At 34.1% G+C, this 15,222-nt stretch overlaps 1 protein-coding gene across 4 annotated transcripts in view; it reads left to right on the top strand.

Moving 5' to 3' along the window:
- The first annotated feature begins 736 nt into the window (after positions 1-736).
- Positions 737-15,222, top strand: part of LOC137405770 (uncharacterized) — a 36,479-nt gene continuing 21,993 nt past the window's right edge. For 3 of the 4 annotated variants that reach the window (XR_010979806.1, XR_010979807.1, XM_068092161.1), the window contains exons 1-3: positions 737-906; positions 4,194-4,380; positions 13,296-13,414. Coding sequence is in view for 2 of the 4 variants with exons in the window: in XM_068092161.1 (XP_067948262.1) it covers positions 4,358-4,380; positions 13,296-13,414 (142 nt within the window). In the remaining 2 variants the exon portion in view is untranslated. Of the gene's footprint in view, positions 907-4,193; positions 4,381-13,008; positions 13,040-13,295; positions 13,415-15,222 lie in introns of those variants that run through there. The other variant, XM_068092162.1, reaches the window with a different exon arrangement.

Consider the following 15,222-nt stretch of genomic DNA (forward strand, 5'->3'; position numbering starts at 1 on the left):
TAATACAAAGTTAACCCCCTTCAATACAAAGTTAACCCTCTTTAATACAAAGTTAACCCCCTTTAATACAAAGTTAACCCCCTTCAATAGAAATGATGAGTCAAGGAGGGCTGTGGTTGCAAAAATCAATGCATTTTACTGATTAATTATATATTTCTTTTACTGATCTTAGATGAAGCATGTCCAAATTGCAGATTTTTGCCCATTTGCAAATGGTGGCCAAGGAGTAGAAAACAGCGCATTTCTTACTGCTGTTCAAAGATGTACACATTGCAAAGTTTACAAATTTTTTACAACATTTTTTAAAACTGTCAAGTCAGAGGCTCTTCAAGGCTATCTTCGCACATTAATTAAACCAAGATGTTTGTCTTTTTATGTAGCTAAATGACAGCGCAGATTCTTCTAAATTAGCAATTTGTTTAGTCTTTGCCAGTATGGTGATGTCATAACCCTGCTAGGCAGGCTACCAAAGCTAACCAAAGCAGTGTGTTGAGTTTTTATTTGCTATGTGACGCAGTGTCAGGTCAGCTATGTGTTGTGGTCGGGCTGTGGCTGGCTGCACCAGTGGAGGCAGTCTGCCTACCTTTGTGATTGAGGATCCGGTTAGCAACACCTGTTTACTTGTCAGTTTTTGTCATTAAAAATATGAAAATAGCAGTTATATTCTATCCTATACCCAACCACCACTTTAAAATGACTCAGTTTGCCTTTGGATGCCAATACAGCAGCACCAACATGTTTTCTTGCAGTCAGGCATCTCACTACATATCAAAGCTTTTCTTAGCAGAATTTAAAAAGGCTTGTGCTATCCATTATATAGTCAAGCTATCAGTCAGCACAGCATTTGTCATCAGTCAGGAAGTGTCAACTCCAAAACCTAATCACTGTTGTTTCTGAAATCACAAGGTAAATTTCAATATAATTGTAATGTTTTCTTGTTTTTAATTCTGTCGTATGTAATATGCTACTGTATTGTGGTTTTATATTAATTCCAGTTTCTGTAATTTTATTATCATGTGTTCAGTAATGTTATGCAATGTGTCAATGCACTCACTCTCAATTAATATTTCCTACATGTATTGCGCATCATATGTTATGTTTGTTTATCATGCTTTATTACTGAGTATTATCTGTTCACATATCAGTACATTTGTGTAACCTTTTGACAGGTTTCACGGTCAAGCTAGATTACTACCAGTTGTATTGTCAGCATATAATAAAGAAATAAAATCAGCAGTAATCTACAGTGATCAGTGCACTTTTTTCTCGACACAATAGTGGTTAGCCAGTCAGTCTGAGAGCTCCGGCTCTTACACAGTGGTTTATATTTCAAGGTTGTATAGAGGTTAGGAATTACAAAGGATCTTACAAGATTGGATGAGCAGAAATAAAACTTTATAATTATTTTGATGTGATCCATTACCAAATGAAGCACGTCGAATTAAATTTTAGTTTCAGTAAAATATCCAAAGTAGTTGTTGTAGTGTATCAGGGTCATAAATATGTGACCTGAATTATACTGTCAACAATTGCAATAATGTGGCAATATGTTTGTTTCTTTGTGCTGTTGTCTTTGCACCTGAAATCATCACTATTGTGAATCATCGATAACTTGTATACACATATATATTGCTTGTAATGTAAAAATAAAACAGTCTTGAATTAGCCAGCCACCAGAAGTCTTGATCATAGAGTTATCTCCCCCTAGAGTGATAACTACACGAGCGTTTCCGGTGCCAACAAGGAGCGTGTAGGCCGCGCCTCTTTTTTGTGCTAGTCAGTCGTAGTGATTGACTAGATCAATAACATCAGCCATGAGAAGGGTTAAACAAGGATCATGAATTCCAGTTGAGATAGTTATTAATGCTCATATTAAAGAAATGTTGATTATAGTTTATTACTCTAATATATGCTTATTATTTAAAGCAATTCAATACCTACCAGGGATTGCTAAACATATTATGGAAATGTTTACTTTTTCATTTCCATAAACATAAATATTTCCATAATTTTAGGAAAATGGATAAGGAAATTTTATTTTACAAGTATGGAAATGGTATGAAAATGGAAATAATATGGAAATGAATTATGGAAATGGAAATAATATGAAAATGAATTATGAAAATGTTACGGAAATACTATGGAAATGAAGTAGGGAAATGTTGTGGGAATGGAAATAATATGGAAATGAATTATGGAAATGGAATTAATATGGAAATGAATTATGGAAATTTTATGGAAATGAATTATGGAAATGTTATGGAAATAATATGAAAATGAAGTAGGGAAATGTTATAGAAATAGAAATAATATGGAAATGATTTATGAAATTTTATGGAAATGGAAGTAATATGGAAATGAATTATGGAAATGTTATGGAAATGGAAATGAATTATGAAAATGGAAATTGTTACATACACGTAATCCCTGATACCTACACGACTTGCCAAGGCACTGAATAGATAGTGAGTGAAAGTGAAGGTAATGCAAGCAGTTACTCATAGATAACATACATAGTCATGCTGGGATTGTATTACATTGGTGTGATGGGAAGCTAATCAACTGCCATCAACTATGAGCTGTACTACCCGGTGTTGCCCGAGTAATAAAAAAGTATTTGGACAGAAAATTAATTTTTATATAACATTTACTATTCTAACTTTTAAACTTCATATCATGAGAAAATATTTTTAAGCAGTTTAAATGAATTAAGAGGAAAAAGAAAACAACTCTAAAGGTTTTCAAGCTTTTTCAAACAACTACAACTTTTAAATTTCATATCATGAAAGAAGAGTTTTGTTAAAATGAATTAAGAAAAATGAAACTACAAATGTGTTTAAATGTAAAATAATTAGCAAGTAATGCTAAATATAATCTGTTTAGCTATGATTACAATAAAAAATCATTGTAATCATAGCTAATTTTTATTACTTTATTTAATAAAAAAAGTAATTCACAACTACTTTTTTATTACTGTATTTAATAAATAAAGTAATAAAAAGTCTATTTTATTTTTAAATAATTATAATTTAGTACAATTAAGTATAATTTATTTTTATCTAACATATAACAACATTTGCCACTCTAACTTTCAAAATTTTTGCTTGCTTACATCAAGCAAAAATGTCCACTAACTAGTGGACATCTTTGCTTCAAGCTAGTCTATGCATTTGATTCATATGTATTGAAATCTAATATTACATGCAAGGGCTGTTTGTGAACTGAGGTGACAATGAATCACTCTATCACCATACAATGTCAATACTTTCAGTTGATGGCAGTCGATTAGCTTCCCATCACACCAATGTAATACAACCCCAGTATGACTATCTATCTTATCTATGAATAACCAATGATATACAGCCCCTCGTGTTTGGGGGCTGTATATCATTGGAGTAACTGATTGCATTAACTCACTTAACACCATCTATTCAGTGCCTTTGCAAGTCATGTAGGTATTGAATTGCTTTAAATAATAAGCATATATTAGAGTAATAAACTATAATTATCATTTCTTTAATATGAACAATAATTACTATCTTAACTGGAAATTCATGATCATTCTCATGACTGACGTTATCGTTCTGTCGATCACTACGATTGACTAGCACAAAAAAGGGGCATGGCCTAAGCGCTCCTTGTTGTCACCGGAAACGCTCGTGTTGTTGAATGTACAGTTATCACTCTAGGGGGAGATAACTTTATGGTCTTGATACACTAAAGTTGTGAGTCGTTTTAACACATGATGCTATGATGTTTCCTTCCTAAAACATGCAAAAAGTGGTTCCCTTTTAGAGCTGTATTATTTGTTTAGCTGTTCCATTGCATTAGCATTAAAAACTGAAACTAAATCTAAAAACAGCAATAGATTTATTAATTATGTATATAAAAAAGTTTGTTTACTTTTGGTCTCGTCTAAAATTAAAAATTGCAACCTTCACTTCATATACTTTATACATATACTGTGGTGACTTTAATATACTTCAAAACAATACTGTTGCTTATTACCTTATAGTGAATGTTGATAGTTGTTAGATTTGTCTGTTCCAAAAAAAGTCCATTTAGCTTTTCTTTACAAATATTGGCTCTTGATTTATCAGTGTGGCAGAAATTGTTGTCCTATCTTGTTAGTGCTGAAGTTTTTAAACTTTGGGAAGCTTGATAAGGATATTTTACAGTATCCAGCTTTTTAGGTCAGGCTATACAAACCTGCTGCAGGTAATACATACTGTATAATTCAGTACCACCTGCGCATGGCTTGAGCTGACAGCGACTAAACTGTCAACCCCTACACAAATGGAGAGGGTGAACTGAACTGCTTTAGAAAGCTACTGGAAAGCACTGTGCTATACAAGTGATGCACCAGGCAGCATCTATAGGGTGAGGATATAAACAAACTTATCCAATAACCAGCTATTGCAACAGGATTGAAATGCTAACATATCTCGACCAGTTCTTGCCCGCTGAATACCATATCCTTCCTGTTCAAACAATGACTCTGGTCTGGGAAAACCCACAAATCACTTAAACCAGGGGTGTGCAACATGTTTCTTTTGAGGGCGACTTTTCAATATTTAAACAACACCTAGGGCCAGCAACCCAAAATAATGTAATCTAATGGAAAATTGTGTGTCGAGTTGAGACTGAGAAAATATTTTAATATAAATAAGTACATTTGTTGCAAACAATAAATGCAAACTTTTATTAGAATGAATCTGTGATATTGGACCAAGAAATTGCGACAAAAAAACTAAAGTGCAGATTAGATAATTAGTGTGAAACTTGGTACTTTACGTTTTGACACAACTTTTCAATGTCCGCTCTTACAGATGTAGTAGCAACTCGAAGTTGACTGGTCAGGTGTTCATCGGTGAGTTGACTTCGGTACCTGTCTTTAGTAAATTTCATTTTTTTAAACTGTTCACAACAATCTGGACTGCCAAAAAGTGATAACATGTTTTTAGCATGCAGCTCTAGATTTGGATACTTTCCAAATACATATTTCTCATAGAAAGTTATTAAATCATTATTAGTATATGCTCTTCTCAAATCAGCATCTGATTGTAATTCTATCATCTCCATTTGATAGCGGTCAGGATTGTCTTCAGGTACCATGTCAAAGGACTGAGAAAATAGTTTGAACTTAGGTTCACATTTCCTAAAACCAGTAAACCTCGTTGAAAAATCGGAATGCAACTTGTCAAGTTATTCAGTATATTTGGAGCAATCTATTCCTGGCAGTTCTGCTTTTCTGACTGCTAAACAAGGAAAATGAGTAAGTTGTTTTTTACTCGGTTGATTCCGAAACAGCTGAAGTTTCTTTTCAAAGGAACATATGTGTTCAAACATCTTGTTCACCAACTGACATTTGCCTTGTAGTTTAACATTTAAATCTGAAAGATGCTGTGTGACGTCAGTTAGAAAGGCAAGGTCATTTAATCAGTCATCATCAGTTAAACAAGCAACATCCTGCTGCTTATTAACCATGAAAGTCATAATCTCCTTTCTCAGATTCCAAAATCTTTTTAGTGTACTAGCTCGGCTCAACTAACGCACTGCAGAGAAATACACAACATCTGGGTAATCTGAATTAAGTTCTTCTAAAAATGCCTCGAATTGGCGATGATTGAGTCCTTGAGCACGAATGTAGTTCACACATTTAACCACACTTTTCATCACATCAGTAAAACCAAGCATTTTTGTGCATAAATTTTTCTGATGTATAATACAGTGATTCACCACAACCTCTGGCGAACCTATGGCATCTGAAAAATTCTTGGTGAATCCCTTAATTTTCCCCGTCATCGAAGGTGCCCCATCAGTTGTTAGGCCAGCGAGCGTAGAAGGGTTCAGCTCAAACCTATCCATCAACTTCACTACTTGGTCGCAAATGTCTTGTCCAGTGGTTGTTGAGGACATACTAGCCATGTTTAAAAACTCTTCAATTATTTCAAAATTATCTGTTATGCCTCGTATGAAAACAACTAATTTGGCAGTGTCACTAACATCTGTGCTTTCATCTAGAGCCAAGCTATATAATGTGCATATCTTTATTCGTTCTTTCAAAGTTTCTTCAATGTTTTCCGAAAGCTAGTTGATCCTGCGTGCCACAGTAAAACGAGAAAAACTGGTTTGTTGCAATAACTGCTTTTTCTCAGGACAGGCGAAATCAGTGAATATACCAAAGCAACTTTTTACTAATTCTCCATCACTATATGGCTTCCCTTTTTCTGCAAGTAACTCACAGACTGAAGCTGAGCTTGGTTACAAGCTCAGAGTCTTTCTTATATGAAGTAAACACCCCTTGTTGCTTCTTAATTGCTGCGGTCATCTCCCAGCTTGTCTAATCTAGCTTAGCCTAACAAGGTATCGTACGAGGCTGAATGTATTGCTGTGTAATGTCGTTTGATGTTGTATTCCTTCAATACAGCGATTGTAGCTTGGCAGACTACACGTATAACACCTTTGTTGTGCTCAACAACAAAATATTTGCTACTCCAATCTTTATTGAAAACTCTTCCTTCAATGTCAACTTTCCTTTTCTTAGTAGCAAACATGTTTAGCTACAAAAAACAAGTTTTCTTGACTGTTATATTACCATCGCAAAAAAAACTTTAATGAGTACAATCAGCTGACACAGAACTGGGTAGAATTGATAAATTTCATTTAAATTTGGGATATAAGTTTAAGAAAATATTTTTAAAATATCTTAATAAAAATTTATTGGAGGAAAAAATCCAGCCCAGAATTTTCAACTTACCCAAAAACATTATTTTCATTTTGGTTAGCACTTAGCAGTAATAATCTTTCCCAATCTTATTTCATCAATAAAGAGTCAATCATCAATCTTTCCCAACTGTCAAATTATGTGCGTGGTCGGTTAACAATAATATGTCCATTCGACCTTGACGCCTAATATGTCCGGTTCAAAGAATGTAAATAATAACTCTAAAACACCAACACTGCAATGCAGGGGCCACATTATCTTAGCCTGTGGGCTGGATTGTGGCCTGCGGGCCGCCTGTTGCACAACCCTGACTTAAACCGTTGCATGCAGCTCTATAGGAAATGGCAAATAACACTCTGTAAAGGTCTCGGGGCCGGCCGTTTACTCTCCACAAGACAGCAAAGCAAATAAATACACCAAGTGTTTAATCATCAGAATATATATATTTTACGGTAACTATATATGTATACATGAAGTGCAATGCAATGAAAAAAGGAACAAGCATGCAAAGAGTGTGCGCAATACTTTGCCGTAACGATCTTGACATCCTTATATATCGATCCTTATATAGCGATAGGATCCGCCCCTTTTCTATCTTCTCGCGTAATGCCTTCTTTGTTCTCTTCAGCCTACCGAGTTGGCTCACCAGCGATGAGTCTCTCGCCGTGGTAGGAAGGCTCATCTGTGGCGGCGCTCATAGTGGTGGCCCTATCGTAAGGTTGGCTGTGGCGGCGTCAGTAGGGTCAGCCTCGCCAGCACTGGTCACGGCGCTTGCCATAACAATAAAACTTGTGTGTGTCTACTGACTTTGATAAGACTTATTCTAAATATAATTGAATTCATTCTCTTCAAGTTAAATTTGAAGCATCTTTTGAAATTTATAACCTTACAATAGATGTATCATTAACAACAAAAATCTATTTCAAGTGTTGCTAAATGTACTAAGATTTTAAAGTAATATATTATATAATTATAATTAATTATATAATTAATTATAACTTAAAATATATAATTATATAATTAATTAATTATATATATTAAGTTTTTATCTTATTCAGACTAAATATCATTAATTATCTTCGCATGTTCTTTCGTGGAAACAAAAAGAAATTTTTTATTTCATAAAACTACTTATTTTGGTTTTATCTTATTATTAGCCTTTATTATGAAATGTGAATAAAACTTACAATGAATTACAAATATAAAGCTTTGGATAAATATTGGGAAACTAGAAAGTTTGTTAGAAAAGCATTTTAGATAATGAGTGTAAGTATGTTTATGATACACTCAAGACGGTAAGAGTTTGGTCTAGTTACTGTCTTGTCAGATGTTATTATATAATCAAATTCAATGTGACGGAATATTAAATCCAACATACAATATATGTCAGAGTTGAAGTTCGATATCATTTCAATTTAAATAGATTTGACTCACATTCACATTGTAGGACATGTTGTTAAGAGTATTAGTTGTGATTCTCATTCACCTGACAAAGCTTCCTAGATGTAGCAGTAAACATTAGCCTCGAGTACAAATTATATACTTGTGGTTTTTGGGTCATCTTCAATTGAGCATTCCACACACCGAAGACACAAACAATCAATAGATATGTCACTAGGCAAGATGTCGCCAGTTCAGACACTGTTAGGCAAAACTCAACTGTTTCAGGCTCGAGCAAGCCATGGTTACACTCTTCACTGAGTCAGCAACCATAAACCAAAAGAAGGCTGAGTCATCAGTAGAATTAGCCTGTCTTGACAAGTTGTTGTTTTTGCGGAGTTGTCCCCCGTCGAGCGGGCGAGCAACACAACAGCTTGTCGCAAGACGTACTGCACCTGATGCATCAGCTGCACTTATAGGGAGTTGTTCTCTTCCGTCTATACGTCTTGCAACAAGCTGTTGTGTTGCTCGCCCGCTCGCCGGGGGGGGGGGGGGGGGGGGGACAACTCCGCAAAAACAACAGTTTGTCAAGACAGACTACAGTAGAATAGGTTGGCTCAATAAATAGGCAACTTTCTCTTCTCTTTACAAATTCTTTGTTGTATGTTTTTGTACAAGTTAATCACATGAGGCCTTTAAAAGGTGCGTTGAAACTGTTTTTCCGTAAGCAAGAACAGTCGTGTTACTTTCTTTAGAAAAAGCCAGGCAAAAAGTCAAATGTATTTTATCATGGTTTAATTCATCATGCAAAATGTGCTAAATGTTATAAAAACTTCAACAACAGGACCTCAGACTGTCATGGCTGCACAAGAGCGTCCAACAAAGATGAATTCTATGTAAATGTACTGATTTGTGAGTACGAGATGTGCATGTTTAGTTATTCTCCAGTAAAACAGCTATTTGATTAGTCATGACTGACAGCATTAATTTTAGTAACAAGTCTGAAGTCAAGGTCATACATGTAATTTAGACCACCACATTGAATATCACAACTTTAGCAATAAGTACTGTTTATATTGTTTGAAATTTCTGTCATCATTTCCATTCCTTTTAACATAAACATGTACTCTCATACGACTGTGCATAGACCACATGTCAGCTCCTCCCTCCATTAGTCAAGTCTTCTCCTGCCTGGTCAAATGAAATTGTTACACGTGTCTATTCTGTTGGTCTCCTTGCGACTATAAACGTCATAATCCCACTTTCGCTTAATTAGAGCATTTTAACCGTGATGAAGTTTTACCAACTTTATTCTTAAAACATCCTGGCTTTCAGACCACTTCAAGCATTGAAAATGATAGAAAAATACCGATACTTTTTGATAAAATCAACTAAAATTTTGTGAAAGTTCGTCTTTAATGTTATATAACTAATTGTATTACCAGAAACTGCAGGATGATCAATCAATTTCTCATGCAGCAGTAGTCTACTGTAATCCATCATTTTTATGCCTAGCAAAATCTATCCTTTTGGCAAGGTTACAGTTGATGATGTCAACAAAATTCCAACCAATCAGTGTTGAATGAGTCCCGTATGCTATCTAACATTGTTTATATAAACTACGTATGACATGTGCTAGCAAAATGCTGCGTAAGATGAAAGTCAACAAAAACAACTGATAATCTTTGTTATTGACCATTTCCATCTTTACAAAACTGTAGGTATATTAGTCTGCTAGTATCCAATGCTCGCAAGGCTAGCAACAATTTAGTAATTTCTCCCAACAAATTGTTCAGTACAATTCTCATTAGACACAGCCTCCTCAGCTCTTACATAAATAATAATTAATAAGAACATGTATTCATTTACTTACTTATAATTAACAATTTATTTATTAATAACACCTATTTATAATCATAATTAACTTTTATTTATACTAAACGCTGGCAGTCCCGTGCGCCATGAGAGACGGTCATGTGTAATAGTTATGCGACTAACTATTCCCTTAGGCAGCAAGGTGATCAAGTGTTGCAGTTGATAGTGGAGTATGTGTTTGATCACCTTAGGAGGCAACCTTTTTTGCATCACTCTTACTGTGGCTTCCGATGGCCAAACACAGCTCTTATTATAGTAAAGATACTTTATAGCATTATTTTGTTGTTTGGCATTGTCAATGAAACACAAAGTTGTATTGTAAATTAAGCCTTCATAAGTCTATACTTACCGACAGGTAAATTACAGGTACATGTATATCGTCAGATGCTCTAGCACAAACAAAAACGCTTAACCAAATGACTATGAGTTTGGCAATGACTTTAAGAACATACGCGCTTGTCAAGGTTATCATTTGATGCAGGTAAATTTCAAATGCTAATACAAAATTTACCTATAGTGTTTGCAGCAGCAGCCCATGGCTAGCTTATATTTCATATTTCATTCGCACAGATTAGTAATAAAGAAATGAGATGACTAGACCGTATATCAACTAGTTGTTACAAAGCAAAGAATATTAATTTTAAAAAAAAACTATTTTCTCAAACCAAACTAGGTGTATTAAGGTTGAAATGACAAATGGTACAAATAGCATTCTGATCATCTGGCAGGTGAATGTCATTGAGGATTCCTGTGTTTCTTTTATATTCATAGCAAAGTTAGAAAAAGATTTAAACAAATTCTCAAGTATTTGTAAGTATTATTCAATATGTTATAAGGCGCAAGCATATTATGTTAATGGTTTGAAACAATGATAAAAGCTGACCTAATTCTGTAGCTACAGTAGTTTTCCATTCACGTCTACTTTAGTTCAGCTATAAAAGCTATCATCTTCGGCATTTCCGCGTTTCAAAATAGCGAAACGAAGTTCAGCGTTTGAATGATAGCGCGTTTGTTATAGTTGCTAAGTTGCTACAAATATTACTTGCCCTTTAAACTACAATCAGACTCGCTATCATTCGATTTATAGATTTTGTTGTGTTACTAGTAAAGGCAAAAAGTCAGTCAGCCAATCTCTCATGCATTTAGAGTCAGCTGTTCAAGGTCTCTAAACCTCATACGATCTGCCTTTTTGCAAGGTCAAAGTTGATGATGTCATTAAAATTCCAACTAATCAGTATTGAATGAGTCCCGTATGCTATCTAACAGTGTTTATATAAACTATGACATAAACTAGTGAAATGCTGAGTAATGATAAAGTTAACAAAACAAACCAATAATTTTGGAACTGACCTGCTCTGGAGATAGAAAACTCTAGGTCCGTGTGTCTGTTAGGATCTAAGGCTCATAAGATTAGTAACAAGTTACACGTAGCATTCACAAAAAATACATATTATCACTTCAATATTATCAATCCTGAAGGCAAATTGGTGGGAACACAAATGATTTAAAATTTTAGTTCAGCACTCATATGGTCTAGTACAATAGCTCTTAACCTGGGTTCCATCAAATCTTAGGGATTCGGTAAGTCGGCCTCAGGAATTAGATGAATGTCTCTCAAAGGCAACAGCGAAAATCACGCTGATTTGTAGGACCATGTTTTCATGAATAAGTATGTAATTGGATGTGAGTTCAGGCATTGTATTGATTTTGTTATTTAAACAGTGATGTTAATGTACAGTTCATTCCGTGCACCAGTAAAACATACACATATGTCTTCAATGTAAAAACAAACTGGTAATAAAAAACTGAAAATATGAAACTGGTAGGATTTAGTACACCCAATAAGGTTATCGGTCTAGTTGTTGCCTTGAGCTGCCGGACATCACTCACAAAATAACAGTGAGCAATCAGACTTTCAGCATTTACATTCCTACGTTAATTTCCAAATACTTGAAGAGTTCGTGCTGACTCACAGATATTTATAACAGCTAGCACAGAAATTGACAGCAAGCATAGACAACAGTTTGTAGTGGTGGCGTGGTTCACTATTAAATAAATATGTCCTCCATTGCCATAGCGATGAAATGAATGATAATATATATAATTCTCATAAGAGTCTTACAAAATCTTCTTCATAATTGGAGCGTAAAAATAGACAAAGCATGTAAATGGAGCTACAAGCTCTAATAAATAGCACTCTGTAAGGGGAGCGAATTTCAAACACCAATAGGTAGATTAATTCTGTACTATAACAAGTGCCTTGTCCGTCCACCCTTTTTATCATCTCCAACCTTTAAGAGAAAATATTGAGATTTAAATTAGTTGTCTTGATTCAAAATGCAAAGCAGCAAAGTTGTACAATAAACAAAGTCAGTGTTCACCATGAGAACTACTTCTTAATCATAAGATTTTAAGCCATAAGTCATATTTTAATCTTCTTAATCATAAGATTAAAATATGACAGCTACATTTTAAAGTATTTAAAAGTTAATCTTGAGCAGTGCTTAAGCATGTAATTTGATCAAAACAAGCTACATCTAAGTATGTAAGTAAGTATGTACATGTAAGTATTACAATATCTTCCTACAGTATCTATGGCTTGCTAAGTGCAACATTCAATATTATACACACTATCCTGACATCAAATATCTACATAAACATTTTAAATCTAGCTGAAAACCTAAAAACTTGTTTTGTTATTAAATTAATAAAAAAACACTTTTTTTCACAAAAATGCTTTTTTTCAGAAGGTTACCTATTACACTCCTATGGGTAGTTATCGTAATAGGTGAACAAGGGAAACTGAAGAATTTGAGCAAGACATAATGTAATTACAATACTGCCATTGCACGTGTGGTCTAACGGGTTGGAAGATATTAGTGTTGTGGTGGCTAGCAGATCGATCAGTGTAGTCGGCTTCATTTCACCCCTGGGGTTTTTAGAATAAATACGGTAAACTTGTCCTATATTCTCACCTACCTCTGCGACTATATAAAGAAGGGCTGGTGCATTTATCGCAGTGTTGAGCGAGATTTAGTGAAGTGAGTGACATCTTAGGTAAGAATGGCGCATGTATGCGCTGTGCATAAGACTTTACTATGTATGCGCTGTGCATAAGACTTTACTATTAAAGATGTAATCAAAAATGAAACAAGTTTAAACTTCTGTAATAACTCATATTTAAAGATTCTGAAAGTAGAACAACACTGGCAAGATAGGCCTACTGAGTGTTTAGTCTTGACACATTTTGTCAAATCATTTTACATTTAAATTGGACTGACTAAGGAGTTTAACTTGTTATTTTATTTTATAGAATTAATCAGCGGATCATCATGTATGAGGAAGCAAAGGAAGCCCTTGCTCCAATGCTTGGCATATGGAAGTGTGACAACTCCCGCTCAGAACAGATCATAGAAGTTTTCAAAGAAATGGGCAAGTTGTGTTCAACAATTCTCTATAGCAGCTGCTTTGGTTTCTTACAAGAAAATATTCTTACAACTGACAGAGGCCTCTTAATGTTTCGCACGCATGAAATCATTACGTAGATGTGACAATTGTGAAGCGTTAAAGTAGGCGTCCTCTTGATTAGTAGAACACAGTCTAAGGGTACACTCTATAAGCAATATTGAGGTTCTTTAGGTTTAAAGGTATTGGCTTGCTGGAATATGAAAATAGGGTTTTATCTAATTAAATATCTTGCAGGACATAAAGGGTCTTCGTTCATCATAGAGCGATTGTTCATCATAGAGCGGTTAGAATTAAAAACTAAAAAACTAGTTTTGTGCATAGTTCAAACATGTTTTGTATTTTCGCTATATTTAGAATATAATCTACATTTTCATCTCTACTATTAGCTTAGTAATAGCTTAGTAGCGACCAAATAAACTTGGTCTCTGTTAATTTTGTTCAACCTACTTGATCATTCCTGAATTCTATCTTTTCTTTCTTTTTTCTTTGGCATGTAACGGACAACATAATTTACAATGATTAGCTATGTCATTAAAAGCTATACATACATCAATCGATTTCATTAGAAACTCATTGGATTTGAATTCAATTGAATTTAATCCTTGTTATACTTCAATACCACTAGGGATTGTTGCTGTCTTTCTCCTTGTTCCTAGCAGACCAAGTGATTAATTGTTGTAAAACTTTTGTATCTCTTTTGTATAATTCAAACGCTGTCACAAGAGTAATGGGATACAAGCCATCCGCCTTACCTCGAATTCAGTATTGATAGCTCGTATCATTTTGGGAAGGGCATTTGCTCAATATGTTCTCTCCATTGCTTCTTCAGCTTTCGGGTACTGATTACCACGGAGTTGTTTTAATTTGAAGTGAATGGACTAACAGTGTTCACCGTGACCATTTTCCATTACTCCTCAATAAAACTTCTAAAATATGTCAATATTTTTGAAGACGGAATAATTTTCAAGTAGCAATGATTAACGATGCAATCAATGTTTTTTTAAGTCGATGGTGTTTACTACTAAAGCCATTTTAAGTTCAGTTGAACAAACAAAGTAAATTTTTCAAATCCTACTGACACTGAGCCAAAAACTTTAAAAGCGAAAAATCAAGTTTGTTAAAGTTGGTCTAGCGGCTCATGCTTTTCAAGGACATCTCAATCTTCTTTATTAGGCATTACAATCAAGTTTCTGAATAAGCCAATTTTTTTGAGTTCAACATTGTTTTATGTTAAACACTCCAAAGTTAAAGTGAATACTTTTATACAAATACACTGTAACTATAATATTACTTCAATAAATACTACTGGTATTTACACATAAGACTAAAATAATTACATCTCTTAAAACTATACAAAAGTACGTTTAAAACCTACATTGTAATTGCAAAGCAACTAAATGATAAAGTAGCAACGAGTAAGAGAAGGTTTTTATTGTTACTTATAAAAGTTAAGGAAAAGCTCTGGGATGTATTGGTTTAGAGGTAGGTTTGGCTTTGATAATAGTATTATTATAATACCCAGTATGACTCATTTAAACTCGGGCTAGATGAAGGTTAAATAAGCTAGGAATGTGTATCGTTATTATATTTTAAATCTTTTCATGTTTAACTTTCGGCTTTTGTTGCTTAATAAATTTTTTCAACAAGCATGAATGTTAAAAATTACAGAAATTGTTTAAAATCTATGATATTTTAGAAAATTCACTAGTTGAGGGAATCTTTATAAGATTGTAAAAAGCTAAACTTGGTTTTATGATGACACTATTATTATT

This window comes from Watersipora subatra, chromosome 10, assembly GCF_963576615.1.
Source record: "Watersipora subatra chromosome 10, tzWatSuba1.1, whole genome shotgun sequence".
In the NCBI taxonomy this organism is placed as follows: Eukaryota; Metazoa; Bryozoa; class Gymnolaemata; order Cheilostomatida; family Watersiporidae; genus Watersipora; species Watersipora subatra.